We start from the raw sequence: 17,959 nt of genomic DNA, 5'->3' as shown, positions 1-17,959 counted from the left end.
AACATCCTATCCTTATTTTCTTCTATGCATTAATTTCAGCTTTGCACTATTCTTCCTCAAAACAATTGGAATTCGACATAATTTTAGAATTCCATAGAAATATTCCTAATTGCCTATTAATTTCCTGGTCCCTTCTTAATTTATTTATGGCATTTCCAAATTCCCTTTACTGCCACCCGTTACTTCACTTCGTGCTGTCCTGAAGCTTTCTCCCCTGTTTACTTTCGTTTTCCAATAAAATACCTTTATTCTTCCTGCCAAAATCCAGTTCTAGCCAGTCCAGCTCATATCAACTCCTTCTCCCTTCGAATACCGTAGCTCATACTCCACCACGCGCTATCTAAAATTAACTCCGTTTCCTTGACAGTGACCAATCAAATCTCATTAGCAGAATTTCTTAAATTTACTTTCACTTTCATTTACAATAAATAAAATGCACGTATTACAGTCCACTTAGGATACATTTACAAATTATATAATGAATTTATACAGAATAAATAATTTTAAAAAATTACAATTATTATTTCAATAAAAAAAAATAACAGTAAGTATTTAAATTAGAATTTACTTAGGAGTAGTAAAATTAGCTCAGGATATGCAATTTATGTTAAATCATGAATGAAGTATTAATAATCATAAAATTCTTCATCCACAATTTAACAATATATATATATATATATATATATATATATATATATATATGACTTCTGCATTACTTCAACCTATATATATGACTTCTGCATTACTTCAACATTATCTCTTCTGGGTCTGTCTTACACAAAACTTTGTTCGAAGATTTTTCTCCTTCCAGTCTGGAATGTGTACTATTTTATAATAATTTTCTTTTATAATCATTATCAGTGAATTTTAAATTTTGAATTAAGAAATGTTATTTTGATAGTTTATCCTACTTTTCTACTGTTTAAAAAATTAGACCTGTTCAGTTTTTACTGTTTTGTATACATTTTTTTTCTCTCAATGTTTTTCAAGTTTCACCAAGTTTGATTAATTTTATTTCTTTTGTTTACTAAAGAAAACAAAACAAAAAAAAAAAAATACCTATTTCTTATTTTTTAGATGAAAATTGTGCTTTCTAGTACTTTAAAGTCAAGGAGGTATGTATTAAGAATTGTTAAGTTTCTTCACAGTCTGTAATATACTAAATAATTTCTTTATAGTTTAATCTTAATGCAGAATTCCACATATTGAAAATTCTATGTTATTATTAGAACTATTCAACTAAGGAGATATAGACTGCAAGGAAAAAGATCACATGGCAAGAAGGAAATCGAATTTATACACCTGCTAAGAGATAATTACTTAAGGTGGCATGTGATGGAGTGGGGGGACTAGGGGTGGGAGAGTGGACCTGGTCATGAGATCAGAAGAGCTATCCATAACCAAGGTGACAACATTGCCTCCAATTGGTGAAAGTGATCATGTGGTCTTGACTTGAGAGATTGGAAAACATGAGGAATATTTTATCAAGAAGGGGTATATGTGGAACTACAAGGCAGGTAATTATGACATGCTTAGGAAAAAGCTTAAATCTGTACCATGGCATAAAACATTCCAGGGTAAGGATATTAGTAGTGCATGGGATATAGTTAAGGGTCATCTGCAGGAAGCAGTATTAAATTATATAACTAGGGTAAAAAGGGTTAATCAGATAGGAGTTAGATGGATGAGTAATATTATTATTATTATTATTTGACACCTCCAGGGAGTCCAAAGACTCATCGAGAGAGAGTGTGCCAACAGCATCGAATGATTGTCCCCCTTCCAACTACTAACCACCCTCAAACTTACTTAACTAAGTCATTAGAGGCTCTACCAATCAACCAACCTTTGCCCTTGAACTGCAGAAGAAGAAGAAAATGCTGTGTAGGGTATATAAAGAGACAGGTGACTAGCAGACTCATGAACAGTACAATGCTCAGGCAAGAAAAGTGACCAGCATGGCAAGGAAGGCAAAATTTAGATTATGAGAAGAATCTAACTGAGCAGGTCAAAGGAAATCTCAAAGAGTTCTTTCATTATGTGGCAACTAAGAGGAAGAATGACTATGGAAATTAACCTTAATAAGTACTGATGGTCACTGATGGATAAAATAAAGTGGATAAAATAGTTGAGTCTGTAGCTTCAAATTACTGAGTGATCACTTTGCAAGGGTATATCATCCTAGTGAGGTTGCTGCTTTAACATATGTGACAGACACTAATGTGGGAACAGAGATGGATTAATTGGAGATATTGCAGAGTCTCAATGTAAATACAGATGTGGGATAAGATGGGATATCAGCTAGAGTTTTGCAAGAATGTGCAAGGGAACTGGCAAAATCTATGACTAGGTTCTTTAATTTAAATCTGAGCTCTGGTAGAGTTCCAAGGGAGTGGAAAGAGGTTAAAATAATTCATTTGCATAAGGTAAGTTCTAAGACTGCAGTAGCAAGTTATAGACCAATCAGTATCTCAGGTGTGGTGGTAAAAGTACTAGAAAAATGGGTAAAACAGAGAATTCAAGAATGGGTAGATAAAAATATGATACTGTATGAGGGTCAACATGGCTTTGTGAAGGGTCAGTCATGCCTTAGTAATTTACTAACTTTTTATAATAGAGTAACAGCTGAGTGGATAAAGGAAACAGCTACATTATATGATGATTTTCCTGGATTTTGCAAAGGCATTTGACAGAATACCACATGGAACCCTGTTATGCAAATTAGAACAAATGGGTTTTTGAAAGTTTATTTTTCACTTGCTTAGACTATAATAAATTTAGTTTAATCCTTTATCCAAGTGTGTGCAAACAAAGTTTGCACCTGAAAGTATCTTCAGGACTGGGATGCATAACATTATACATATCCACAAGGAGATGTGTTTTGCATTATAGGAGATACTGAGATAGGAGTGTTGGTAGCTTGCTCCACCTTTGCAAGGAGTTGCCCAGTGTTGTATCACTTTACCCCAGTCCTGAAGATACTTTCAGGTGCAAACTTTGTTTGCACACACTTGGATAAAGGATTAAACTAAATTTATTATAGTCTAAGCAAGTGAAAAATAAACTTTCAACATCTTTCTCTAAATCCAGAGTAATTTAATAAAAAGGTGGCACACCGTTTGGCAGTTCCTATAGGAGGAGATGACCTTGCTAATGCTTCTGCCTTGGTATCTCCACTTGGGTCTGGCTCCCACTGAAGAGACCCCAATAAAGGTTGAAACTAGTCTGGGTAGTGGCCCTTCCCTTAATGCATAATATTATACATATCCACAAGGAGATGTGTTTTGCATTATAGGAGATACTGAGATAGGAGTGTTGGTAGCTTGCTCCACCTTTGCAAGGAGTTGCTTGGTGTTGTACCACTTTACCCCAGTCCTGAAGATACTTTCAGGCATAAACTTTGTTTGCACACACTTGGATAAAGGATTAAACTAAATTTATTATAGAACAAATGGGGATGGATATGACACTGGTTAAGTGGATAAGAGAGTGGCCTCTGGACAGATATCAAAAAGAGGTATATGGAGGGGCAGAATTGATGTGAAAACAGGTAACTAGTGGTCTGCTGCAGGGTTCAGTGCTGGGACCATTGGTGTTTAATTTGTACATAAGTAATATAGGAAATAACCTGAGAGAAAATATTCAGTTTTTTTCTGATGATGCAAAATTAGGTAGAGTAATAGTTAATCAAGGCAATGTGGAGAATTTGCAGGACAATTTAAATAGGCTGTCAGTATGGGCAAAAGTTAATGGGTGTCAGTTTAATGTGGAGAAATGTCAAGCTATGAATTTTGGGATAAATAGATTACAAGCCATGTATCACATTAATGGCACTTATTGGATAGGAAAGCTAGACTGATTGGATTGGTGAGGTAATATATAGCAAATATTTTGAGATTGAATGCCTTTGTCTGGAATGAGGAAAACACTATAACATTGTTGACATGGTTGTTAATGAAAGTGCAGTACTGGAAGATCAGAGATCAAAGAGGATATCATGAAAAAAAGAAATGGTGCATTTATGTGAAATCCTTTGGAGGACAAAGCTTGAACAAATGGTTGCGAAAACATCAGATGAGTGGTAGATAATTTATTTTGATAATTAGATAATGCCAATTATATTTTTTTAGATAATGCTGATTCTGTTTCATGTCGTAAATAGTTTTTTGTAAGTTTATGTTATTTATTGCATCATTAATATTAAATAATAATTTTGTTAGCTACATTTGTTAACTATGAGTTAACAAATGTGAAACAGACTGAAGAAATAAAAGATTGTAAATGAAAGAAACGGAAATAAAATGAAAGCTAGTAAGACTGACGGAGTGAAAGAACGCAAAAATGTAGAAGTGAAATTAAGTGATATGGGAGGGAAAAGAAGTATAAATGAGGAAACAGAAGTAAGGTGCAACAGAACAAGAGTTGCGAGAATACGGGAGTGACAGAGAATGAAATTGTCGGAATGCAAGATTTGATGAAATAGTCATTCAAAATGAAAATGAAATAAGGAATATATTGAGTGATATTATATTAGTGGAAACAAATGAAAGTGTGTAAAAGAGGTGACAAGTGATTCGTAAATAGTGGTGCATGGAGATTCCATTGTTAGGGGATTGTTTAATGAGAGAGTCTATAAGGTCTGCCATAATATCTGAATGTATTCTGAAGAACAAAAGGCTGAATAAGGAGAGGTGTAAAATGTATGAATGAGGGGCTTAAACATGAAATCTGGAAGATGAAGGTACTTGGGAGGCAGTACAAGATGAATAATGATAATAATCAGTTTTATGAAGAGTATAAAGAACAAGCCAGGAGAGTGACTCAGTTAGTAAGGATAACAAAAGTGCAGTATGAGCAGAAATTGGCAAATTAGGCAAAGGAAAACCCTAGAGAGTTTTTTGGATATGTGGCAAGTAGAAGGAAGAATGATTGTGGTAAGATTATGTTAATGAATGAAAGTGGCAGAATGGTAACTGATGCAGAAGACATTGTTCAGTTATTCAGTGATCAATTTATAAGAGTGTTTCATCCTGATCAGATTGAATCATGAAGAACTTAATTGTAGAGGACATAGGAGAGGATGGCTTAATTGTGAGTGAGCAGGAGGTATTTGAGGAAATAATTAACCTTGATGTCAATAAGGTGATAGGATTTGATGACATATCGCTACACTTCTTAAGGAAATGTTCCAGGGAATTGGCAGTAGCACTGGCATGCTTGTTTATTAAGAGTTTTACAACAGCACAGGTTCCAAGGAAGTGGAAGAAGGGTAAAATTGTTCCACTGCATAAAGGTAGTGATAAGGCTGTAGCTTCAAATTATAGGCCAATCTGTATATCTGGAGTTGTGTTGGAGGTACTGGAGAGATTGGTGAGAAGTAGGATACAGAACTGGGTTGAAAACAGCAGTATTCTTTATGGTTATGAGCATGGGTTTGTTAAGGGAGATCATGTTTTACTAAGTTACTATAACAAGGTGACAAATACATTGGACAGGGAAGATGCTTATACAGTAGTGTACTTGGATTTTGCAAAGCTTTCGATAGACTGTCACACGACAGGCTGTTCAATAAATTGTAACAGATAGGTTTGGATAACAGACTTCTAAGTTGTATCAGAAGACTGTATATTGGGGTGCAGTATTATCCAAAAAGAGGTAAGTCTCTAACGGTGTGCTGCATGGGTCAGTTTTGGGATCGTTGTTCAATTTGTTTATTAATGATATTGCGATAGGTTTAACTAGTGATATGCATCAGTTTGTAGATAATGTAAAATTGAGGGGAGCAATGCAGTGTCTAGCAGATCTTATGGCCTTTCAGGAGTACTTGGATAGATTGCCTGAATGGGCAGGTAAAATATCCAACGGATAGGTTGGATAGATTAACTTCAGTTTTGCAAAGTGTAAGGTTTTGAAATTTGGTAAGCAGTGATAGGATGCAAAGTATATACTTTGGCAGAGAAACTTTAAAGGAAGTATAGGAGTGAGAGATCTAGGAGTGGTGATGGAACAGGACCTGAAATTCAGGGGCCACATTGCACAAGTTGTGAAGACATCACATTGGATAATGGCAATGATGTAATATTACCAGACACAGAAATAAATATGTTATGATGCTATTGTGTTAGGCTTTGTTTTGGCCTTATATGGGGTATTTTGGTCACTGCGTTTTCATGATGATGATGATGAGGATATGTTATCAGAGAATGTAAATTGCAAAGTTTCATGAGAAGGAGTTGGTGTGTGTGTGTGGGGGGGGATATGATTGAGACATATAGCTAGTCATGGGTTGTTATCAGTTTGACATGGAAGAGATTTTTCATAAACAGCTTTATACAGTTATACCTTATACAGTGTTACCCCCTGATAGAACAGGAAGATTTGGATGAGCTTTGTGTCTGATAGTATGTACCTCTCACAATGAATCTCCGACTTCATTTATGTCAGATGTCATCATCATCATCAAATTCCTGCTATGTACCCTCAAGGGGTGTACAGGATATGATAGTACTACATGAAAAAAATTACATCATTATTAATTTCCTATCTACAATTTTTCTCCAAATCAGTCTGTTACTTGTCAAGACTCCAACATTATCAGATCTTATATTTCTATCGTCTAAGGCACTTTGTACCGTATCAATCCACCTATATCTTGGTCTTCCTCTGGGTCATTTTCCCCTGCCAACCTGGCAGAGAACACTTGTTTTGCTAAGCTTTCTTCTCCCATTCTGTTTAAGTGACCTGAGATTAGCTCTGCTAATGCATTCCTGGATGCTGACAATGTCAAGTTCTTTCCTAATATCCTCGTTTTTAATATTATATTGCCATTGATGCCATCTGTTCACGCCTATAATCTTTCTCAGGACTCTCATATCTGTGGTCTCTAGTCTTTGGTCAAGTGTTTTACTTCTGACCCAGCTCTCAGATCCATAAGTTAAAACTGGTTTGAACACTGTCTTGTAAATAGTCAATTTAGTGTTCCTACTAATTTCTCTCTTATTCCATATGAATTTATTCAATTGACTTCCCACCATACCAGCTTTGCTGATTCTGTTGTCTATTTCTATATTTAATTTACCATCTTCAGTAAAAATCGTGACTAAATAGCTGAAATGTTTTACTTGTTCCACAGGTTCTCCATTCACAACACAGTTGACATTTTCAGTGATTCTGCCTATTTTCATTGTCTTTGTCTTTTTATTGCTGACCTTCATACCATATCTATTACAAGAGCTATTCAATTTAGTCAGAGAATCTTGCAGACTTGTAGCGGATTTATTTAGAAGTATAACATCATCCGCATAAAGCAAAGAGCTGACATTAACATCTTCAATTTTGATATCATATTTAATACCACTTTCCTTCATAATGTGATCCATATAGATAATGAATAACAGAGGGGATAATGAACATCCCTGTCTCACACCAGATTTAACATTAAACCATCTTCCTGTACTTCCTTCAATTCTAACTGCTGACTTACAACTCAAATAAAGACTAAGTATTGCTTGATATAATGCCCCATTGACACCATATAACTTAGCGTATTAAATAGCTTCTCTCTTGGCACCTTGTCATATGCCTTTTCCAAATCGACAAAACTTAAATACAGATCTTTGTTATATTCCCATGCTTTCTCGACTATTTGTCGTAAAGTGAAGATCTGATTCTGACAGCCTCTATTTGGCCTGAATCCAGCTTGTCCTTCACCAAGCTTTTCTTCCACAATTCTTCTCAACCGTTTCTCAAGTATACTTGCATAGATCTTGCCAGGAACACTCAGTAGGAAAATACCTCTGTAATTCTCACATGCAGTTTTATTTCCCTTTTTATATATGGGTACTATGAGAGCTCTACTCCAATCATCGGGAATTCGTCCCTCTGTCCAGGCCTTCTGAACTATGCAGTGCAGCCACTGTACGGCTCTCACACCACACTTCAGCATTTCTGGTCGAATATCATCTACTCCTGCTGCCTTTCCACATTTCAAGCCTTTGATGGCTTTTTCTACTTCAAATATGGATATGTATTCCTGACTGCATGCCTGGTCAGTGTTTTTTACCACTATGCTGTCATCACTGCTTGTTTCATTTAGAAGTTTTTCAAAGTAATTACTCCATACTTCAAGGATATCTTTTTTTCCCATTTTCATGTCACCTTTATCATCTCTAATTCCTTTTACAGCATTCTTTCCTCCATTCCTAAGCTTCTTCAACAACCTCCAGAATATTTTGCCACCTTCTTGATATTTATTTTCTATATTCTTGCCAAAGTCCTCCCATGACTTTTGTTTAGCTAGTTTTATGTCAGATGTTAATAATAATAATATTTTCATCACATAAAATAGATTTAAAGTTATTCTCTATTTTAGTTTCAAGAATGAGTCACTTGAAAGAAAACTCAGGTGTTAGACTTAAAACATACATGGGGCTGAACAAATACGCTCTCTTTATTTCTCATGGTGACTAGATTTTGCTAGGTGACAAGTAGCTGTGAACTAGACAAAACAGAATATTTTTTAATCAGCTATCAACTGATGCCTTTTATTCCCTTATAGGGAGTAGGTGAAGCCTTTTGACCCTATCTACTTTTTGGAAACTGAGTGGGCTGTTCAGTCTCCACCTGTTGCCAATCAGAGATCGCTGGCCCATGACTATCACTAATTATAAGTGGCATCCGATGAAGTGACAGGTAAACAAGTGCTGCCATCTCTTGGTACTTAACCTTAACATGATTTGTTACTGTCTGAAATAATGTGGGTTCTAGGGTTGATTTTCTTGAGTTTTAATAAAAATAACTTTCTTAACAAAATCTATTAACTTTAATAAACACAGACACACCACCAAACAGTTTATGGAACTTGCACTAACTTTTATTGGGAACTAGGGTGAGTATATTTTTGCATTGTGAATAGGATTTTGCCCAATTTTTTTTCTAGATCTGAGTTTGTGTGTGTGTATATATATATATATATAACTGGTGCTTAAGGGTCAAAGCTGTATAACTGAGAGGAGACCTCCACATAGCCTTTAAAGGAATGCGGAGAACCGACCAGGGCTTCTGACCTAATGTCCAATCCTCACCTTCTCGTGGTGCACCCTGTTGGGTATCTACTTTGATACTGAATGAACGAGGATGGGCTGGCAATTTGGGATTTAGCCGACCAAATTGTATTCTTATTGGTTAAACCAAAATAAAAAATGATGGTACAACATGACAAAATTTCATGCCGGCTGGGGCGTCGCCCGGTTAAACAAGGCCCCCGTTGTTTTCGCCAGGGAACCAGGGCGAACAGCGAAAAGTCAGCTACTGGAACAAATCTGAAAACAAACCCCAACTCAACATCACCAGAGTTAAAGATCGGTACTATCAATGTAAGAAGCCTGAATGGCAAAGAAATGGAGCTAGCTGAGGAATTAGATAAGTACCAGATCGACATAATAGGGGTGACTGAAACAAAAAAGACCAAAACTGGTGAGATCTTTCTGAGCAATAAATACAAAATGTTATATTCAGGCAATAACAATCAAGGAAAAGAAGGAGTAGCCATAGTATTCAACACAAAATACGAGGCTAATCTTCTTGAATGGCAGTCAGTCTCAAGTAGAGTAATGTGGGCAAATATGAGAATGGGGAACTGGACAATGAGACTTATTTGTGCCTATGGTCCCACAGAAGGTTCTACTAAGGTAGAAGTGGAGGAATTTTTTGAGGCTTTAGAAAAAGCAACTGACACAATGAAAAAGGAAAAGTTGGTCCTTGTTGGGGATCTAAATAGTAGTAGGAAATGATTGTCAGACATACAAAAATATTTTGGGAAAATTTGGAGAAAAGAGCAAAGCTAATAATAATGGCAAATATCTGTTGGATTTCTGCTCAGGACATGGACTGGTTATTACTAACACCATGTTCAACATAAAAATGTGCACAAATTCACATGGAGAGAAGAGGCTAGGAATAAGAAAAGTCTCATTGACTATGTTATTGTTGATAGTGATGTTTTCTCCCTGGTGCAGGACACCAGAGTGTACAGAGGATTTGAAATTGGAAGTGATCACTATTTAGTCTTGAGCAGGATAAAATTGAATTTCATATTGAAAAGAATAACATGTAAGAAAGTTTTAAAGCGAATAAAAGTTGAGCAGCTCTCAGATGTAAACTGTAGACTAAAATACAGAAATATTATTGAAAAGAAAATGAAAGAGTTTGAGAACAGGAATCAAACCTTGGAGATTCAGTGGCAAACTCTGAAAGAAACATTGATTGATTCTGCCAGAGAGGCTTGTGGTGAGGTTGTGTGCAAAGATAAAAAAATCAGAACTCCCTGGTGGACACAGGAAGTTAAAGAGGCAGTGAAGGAAAAGAAGAAAGCATATCAAAAGTTCCTGGCAAATAAGTCAGCTTTTACTCTTACAGAATACAGAGACAAATGTAAGAAAGCTAAACAGTGTGTAAAACTAACTAAACAAAAGTCATGGGAGGACTTTGGCAAGAATATAGAAAATAAATATCAAGAAGGTGGCAAAATATTCTGGAGGTTGTTGAAGAAGCTTAGGAATGGAGGAAAGAGTGCTGTAAAAGGAATTAGAGATGATAAAGGTGAAATGAAAACAGGAGAAAAAGATATCCTTGAAGTATGGAGTAATTACTTTGAAAAACTGCTAAATGAAACAAGCAGTGATGACAGCACAATGATAAAAAACACTGACCAGGCATGCAGTCAGGAATACATATCCATACTTGAAGTAGAAAAAGCCATCAAAGGCTTGAAATGTGGAAAGGCAGCAGGAGTAGATGATATTCGACCAGAAATGCTGAAGTATGGTGGTATAAGAGTCTTACAGTGGCTGCACTGCATAGTTCAGAAAGCCTGGACAGAGGGACGAATTCCCGATGATTGGAGTAGAGCTCTCATAGTACCCATATATAAAAAGGGAAATAAAACTGAATGTGAGAATTACAGAGGTATTTCCCTACTGAGTGTTCCTGGCAAGATCTATGCAAGTATACTTGAGAAACGGTTGAGAAGAATTGTGGAAGAAAAGCTTGGTGAAGAACAAGCTGGATTCAGGCCAAATAGAGGCTGTCAGGATCAGATCTTCACTATACGACAAGTAGTCGAGAAAGCATGGGAATATAACAAAGATCTGTATTTAAGTTTTGTCGATTTGGAAAAGGCATATGACAAGGTGCCAAGAGAGAAGCTATTCAATACGCTGCAGTTATATGGTGTCAATGGGGCATTATATCAAGCAATACTTAGTCTTTATTTGAGTTGTGAGTCAGCAGTTAGAATTGAAGGAAGTACAGGAAGATGGTTTAATGTTAAATCTGGTGTGAGACAAGGATGTACATTATCCCCTCTGTTATTCATTATCTATATGGATCACATTATGAAGGAATGTGGTATTAAACCTTATATCAAAATTGGAGATGTTAATGTCAGCTCTTTGCTTTATGCAGATGATGTTATACTTCTAAATAAATTCGCTACAAGTCTGCAAGATTCTCTGACTAAATTGAATAGCTCTTGTAATAGATATGGTATGAAGGTCAGCAATAAAAAGACAAAGACAATGAAAATAGGCAGAATCATTGAAAATGTCAACTGTGTTGTGAATGGAGAACCTGTGGAACAAGTAAAACATTTCAGCTACTTAGGCACAATTTTTGCTGAAGATGGTAAACTAAATATAGAAATAGACAACAGAATTAGCAAAGCTGGTATCGTGGGAAGTCAATTGAATAAATTCATATGGAATAAGAAAGAAATTAGTCGGAACACTAAATTAGCTGTATACAAGACTGTGTTCAAACCAATTTTAACTTATGGATCTGAGAGCTGGGTCAGAAGTAAAACACTTGACCAAAGACTAGAGACCGCAGATATGAGAGTCCTGAGAAAGATTAGAGGCGTGAACAGATGGCATCAATGGCAATATCGTATTAAAAATGAGGATATGAGGAAAGAACTTGACATTGTCAGCATCCAGGAATGCGTTAGCAGAGCTAATCTCAGATGGTATGGTCACTTAAATAGAATGGGAGAGGAAAGATTAGCAAAACAAGTGTTCTCTGCCAGGTTGGCAGGAAAACGACCCAGAGGAAGACCAAGATATAGGTGGATTGATACGGTACAAAGTGCCTTAGACGATAGAAATATAAGATCTGATAATGTTGGAGTCTTGACAAGTAACAGACTGATTTGGAGGAAAATTGTAGATAGGAAGTTAGTAATGATGTAATTTTTTCATGTAGTACTGTCATATCCTGTACACCCCTTGAGGGTACATGGCAGGAATTTGATGATGATGATGATGATGATGATATAGAACTGGACACTTCTGTTTTTACTTCTATGAAGCATTTTTTTAAGACTAATTTACATGGATAAGTGGGAATAAGGAATGCAGTTTATCTCTGCTATCCTACATTTTAATATCTCTCCCCTTCCTTAAGTTCAGTATAGATTCTGTATTTCATTCCATTAAGCGTAATTAGAAGCTTAAACCAACAAATAAGCCTGAATAAATATTTAAATAATGCTTAGCATTGTAATACATGGTGCATGCAGCCTTATTTAGCAAATTACTTTAAACAAATCATCCAAATCTTGTAAATAGTCTCCTCGTTCACCGTCTAACTTGATAGAATGATTTCCTTGTGAAAAATTCCCGTATTGTCAAAAAAAAAGTTATCTACTAAAAAAAAACTTACATTTTTGATCTGTTCATAGAGAATTTGGTTGCCATTCTATTTGTTGCCTTGTGTGTGAATTATATTGGAAGCAAGATTATTGAGTGAGGAGGGTCATGAAACATTCTTTGAATGAGCTTTGTGTATACTTTGAGGGTTTTTTTTTTTTTTTTTTCATACTGTGCAGAGAACAAATCTAATGAAGATCTTTCATTTTTCACAACTCTTCTGTCACAATTTCATGAACCTTTTCTATGTTAATGTTCAGTTTTTCTCCCATCATCTTAAAGACTCATTCTGTGGCAGCACCTTACATTTCTGGAGTTATAATCATTATTGGTCATCACAATGCTTTTCATCTGCAAGGTGTTCACATCTATCCCAAAATTTAATAAATCCTTCAGACCACACAAGACAAATAGTGCATTGTAGCCATACATTTGTTTTATTAAGTAAGTTTCACTTTTACCCAGATTTAAAACAAAATTTAATGTTTAGTTTTTTCCCTGTCACTATGAACAATGACCATAATATAAATAGTACAAAATCCCTTAAATCATGATACATGATCAACTTTGGAGAGAGAGAGAGTGCAATCAGATAAAAAACCTACATACCAAATTGCATCACAATCCTACCTATTTAGACTATTTAGCAGAATTAGGTCTGGAGCTTAGTGTTATGGTTGTATTTTTATTCAAAGTAAAGAAATAATATAGACTAGAAATAGCAGTTGTTTTTATAACTTTAACATGCATTTTTTCTGTTCTGTTTAGGTTTAGAGAAGCATTAAGTATATGTCAGTTTTTGAAAAATAAGGACGATTGGTTGGAACTTGGAAATGCAGCTGTGTATAATCTGAACGTTGAACTAGGTAAAGCATTGATCATCTCTATTAAATAGATCTTTATTAAACTGTACTACTTTTATATCTGTACTTAAAATGTAATTTTATATTGGGGGTAAAAGTTTAAAAGTTTTGTGAAAGGAGAATTTATTTTTATGGCAATTTCATCCATGAAAGGTAAGTAACCTAATTAGAATTTGGATGGGGTTAAGGTTTAAGTAATGCTCATTTAGCAAGGCTTGTGATCATGCACTGGACAAATAAAAGACCTCTCCATGTATTTTTCCAAATATTGTGAAATATTGATATCCAGCTCACTGTTAGAATAATAGAACTATTTTAATTCTGCATCATATAATGTAAAATCTACTTCACTAAGGCCACTTGTAATTTTCTTGATAATTTGTCATCACAAAAGCCACTTTAGTTGATTATCTCAGATGGTAAAATAAAAATGTGAAATTAACTAAATTGCTAAAATCGCATTACACAAAAATAGATCATCATCAATTCCTGACATGTACCCTCAAGGGGTGTACAGGATATGATAGTACTATGTGAAAAATTTACATCATTACTAACTTCCTATCTACAATTTTCCTCCAAATCAGTCTGTTGCTTGTCAAGACTCTGACATTATCGTCTAAGGCACTTTGTACCGTATCAATCCACCTATATCTTGGTCTTCCTCTGGGTCGTTTTCCTGCCAACCTGGTAGAGAACGCTTGTTTTGCTAATCTTTCCTCGCTCATTTTATTTAAGTGACCATACCACCTGAGATTAGCTCTGCTAATGCATTCCTGGATGCTGACAATGTCAAGTTCTTTCCTAATATCCTCATTTTTAATATGATATTGCCATTGATGCCATCTGTTCACACCTCTAGTCTTTCTCAGGACTCTCATATCTGCAGTCTCTAGTCTTTGGTCAAGTGTTTTACTTCTGACCCAGCTCTCAGATCCATAAGTTAAAACTGGTTTGAACACTGTCTTGTATACAGCTAATTTAGTGTTCTGACTAATTTCTCTCTTATTCCATATGAATTTATTCAAATGACTTCCTACCATAATCAACAAATGACCTTGTTGATTCTGTTGTCTATTTCCATATTTATTTTACCATTGTTGGATCGTACTTCTTCCTAGTATTCGATCCGTCATCTTGTTTTAACTTAGTTTTTAAACAAGTAATTAGTTGCTGGTTGATTACTAATTTTAATATAGAGAAATTTATATTTTTAGACTACGCCACTCTATATCTAGATTAGTCTATTGGAATATAGTGGAACCAACCAATAACTATAATAAATTTAGTTTAATCCTTTATCCAAGTGTGAGCAAACAAAGTTTGCACCTGAAAGTATCTTCAGGACTGGGGTAAGGTGGTACAACACCAGGGCAACTCATTGCAAAGGTGGAGCAAGATACCAACAACTCTTGTCTCAGTATCTCCTATAATGCATAATGCAAAACACATCTCCTTGCAGATATGTCTAATGTTATGCATTAAGGGAAGGGCCACTACCCAGACTAGTTTCGACCTTTATTGAGGTCTCTTCAGTGGGAGCCAGGCCCAAGTTGAGATACCAGGCAGAAGCATTAGCAGGTCATCTCCACCTATAAGAATTGCCGAATGGTGTGCCACCCCTTTTTAATAAATTACTCTAGATTTAGAGAAAGATGTTGAAATTTTATTTTTCACTTGGTTAGAGTATAATAAATTTAGGTTAATCCTTTATCCAAGTGTGAGCAAACAAAGTTTGCGCCTGAAAGTATCTTCAGGACTGGAGTAAGGTGGTACAACACCGGGCGACTCGTTGCAAAGGTGGAGCAACTAACATCACTCCTATCTCAGTATCTCCCATAATGCAAAACACATCTCCTTGCGGATATCTTTCTCTAAATCCAGAGTCATTTATTAAAAAAAAGGGTGGCACACCATTTGGCAACTCCTATCGGTAGAAATGACCTGCTAATGCTTCTGCCTGGTATCTCAACTTGGGCCTGGCTCCCACTGAAGAGACCTCAATAAATGTCGAAACTAGTCTGGGTAGTGGCCCTTCCTTTAATGCATAACATTAGACATATCTGCAAGGAGATGTGTTTTGCATTATGCATTATAGGAGATACTGAGACAGGAGTTGTTGGTAGCTTGCTCCACCTTTGCAACGAGTTGTCCTGGTGTTGCACCACCTTACCCCAGTCCTGAAGATACTTTCAGGCGCAAACTTTGTTTGCTCACACTTGGATAAAGGATTAAACTAAATTTATTATACTCTAACCAAGTGAAAAATAAAATTTCAACAACCAATAACTAATTTTTTATAGTAACTTTACTTCTTATACAGGCCGAGTTTATCTCTTAATTTTAAGGCTCCCGCTAGGTCCGATAATTTTATGGACGGTGCAATAAACAAGATTCAGGCAAACACAAATTTAAAATCAATAAAACAAAACATTTAATTCAGGGTTATATAATATATACTTAAGCTCAACTCTGACAAGAAAACAATATAAATATCTTAGCATACTGGTCACAACATCTTATAGATTCAATCTATGATCATTCTGCTGTCAAATTTACAGCTTTCACAACCTTGAATTAACTTCTAATAGAGTTCAATGTCACAAAATCTCTTAGTAACTATTTTTACTATTATCACACAGTCAGCAAAGTCTCAACATATTAAAGGTGGCAACAACTGCTTCACAAGTATACACTTTAATACTTCTTACTCTGGCTGATTTCAGCAAAAAAGTTATAGTTAATGTGGAGAATAACAGGAGGAATCACACATATATTTCTGCTCTGAAGTAACATATAAATGGACAGTTCTTACCGGGTAAATCCTTTGCTCATCAATTTCACTATGGGCTCACTTAATAACTGTATTTATTTAGCACACTATGCCAGCACTAATTAGAATAAATCTTCTCAATGATAACTGAACTTTTAATGGTTGCACTTTACATATATGGACGTATTTGGATAAAGGAAAATGCTCATTCCTTCCTCATTCCTCATTCATTCACTATTTGATTAATTCAGCACTCTGTTAAAGTTCCATGAAACTAATGGAACACGCAGTAATTCTTTAACTTCTAGAATTATTCTCAGTTGCCTAATACTTTCCCAGTAATTTAATAGCTTAATTACACCACTAAGGTTCTAGTTACAGCATTCCTTTTCTGCTACTCCGTATTTTCCTTGTCTGCCTGTGCTATACTAAAATGCTCTCCTATCCCTGAGTGGTCCGTCCTGATGAAGAAAAGAGCCCCGGTTTTCTCCGCTCTTAGCTTATATACCTCTCTTCTATTTTCCCACCAAAAATGTTTCTCGTGCTCTGTTTATGTCAATTCCTTCTCTCCGTTCAATACAATATCTTGCCATTCACACACACGCCAGCTATTTCTCGCCCGTCTCCATAGTAACAAACAAAATAAAATAAAAACAGAAGTATTGCATAACATTATACCTTTACGCACTGGTAATAATAAATAAAAACTAAAATGTTATAATTCACATAAGGTATATTAAGCTTATATATACAGTTTCTTATAATGTTAAATCAGAAATAAACAAAATAAACAGAGTGATATTTCAATACATGATAGTGATTTCAATAGTGATGTTTCTACTTCAAAATATTTCGTTTCATACTTAGTGATATAACATCACGCGGCATGTTCTAATTTCAACGATCTATTGTTAGTATTCTAGCTTGTATATTTTTTTAAACTGTTCTTGTAATACCACCGACGATGGTCTGCTATTTCCAGACCGAAATATTTGGTTAAATAAATATCTTTCTTGTGATTACGTGATTATATCATTCATTTCAATACAGAGTTCTACTATTGCTAACACACTAACACAAATTTTAGATTAATTAATAAAACTTAATAAATAAACTCAAGGCAATTACATGAATAATAATTTATAACAAGAGATTTACATAAAATAATATTTACAAATGTAGCCTTTGCCATGGTGGATTATGTTGGATTCTGAAAGGAATATTAATAATCTAAATTTCTCTTCATTCAGAATCCAACACCATCTTCACTAAAAATCGTGCCTAATTAGCTGAAATGTTTTACTTGTTCCACAGGTTCCCTGTTCACAACACAGTTGACATGTTCAACAATTCTACCTATTTTCATTGTCATTGTCTTTTTAATGCTGACCTGCATACCATATGCAGGCTGCTTGGAAGGATAAAAGAGAATAGTGTGACAGGAAGGGTATCAGTGTGTTGCCTAGGTATGACTGTGGTGAAATGACACAGAGAGCAAGGATTATGAATGATATGCTGACTGAAATGTGTTAGGAGATGGGAGTACAGTTTGTTAATGTGTGGAATGAGTTTGAGGGACGAAGTGAGCTGTATGGGAGCAGTGGACTGCATTTGAGTGG

General features: G+C 35.3%; 1 protein-coding gene across 5 annotated transcripts in view; it reads left to right on the top strand.

The window, feature by feature from the left end:
- The window catches only part of Oseg6 (intraflagellar transport protein Oseg6), a 745,559-nt gene that overhangs the window by 357,645 nt on the left and 369,955 nt on the right, over positions 1-17,959 (top strand). For all 5 annotated transcript variants that reach the window (XR_016549279.1, XM_090403102.1, XM_090403101.1 and 2 more), the window contains 2 exons: positions 1,078-1,115; positions 13,473-13,570. Coding sequence is in view for 4 of the 5 variants with exons in the window: in XM_090403102.1 (XP_090259228.1) it covers positions 1,078-1,115; positions 13,473-13,570 (136 nt within the window). In the remaining variant the exon portion in view is untranslated. The remainder of the gene's footprint in view (positions 1-1,077; positions 1,116-13,472; positions 13,571-17,959) is intronic.

Source organism: Typopeltis vanoorti, chromosome 13, assembly GCF_054136105.1.
Source record: "Typopeltis vanoorti isolate ZY-2024b chromosome 13, IOZ_Tvanoo_1.0, whole genome shotgun sequence".
NCBI lineage: Eukaryota > Metazoa > Arthropoda > Arachnida > Uropygi > Thelyphonidae > Typopeltis > Typopeltis vanoorti.
The sequence above is the reverse complement of the archived record's forward strand: the minus strand, read 5'-3'. Positions and strand labels throughout refer to the sequence as shown.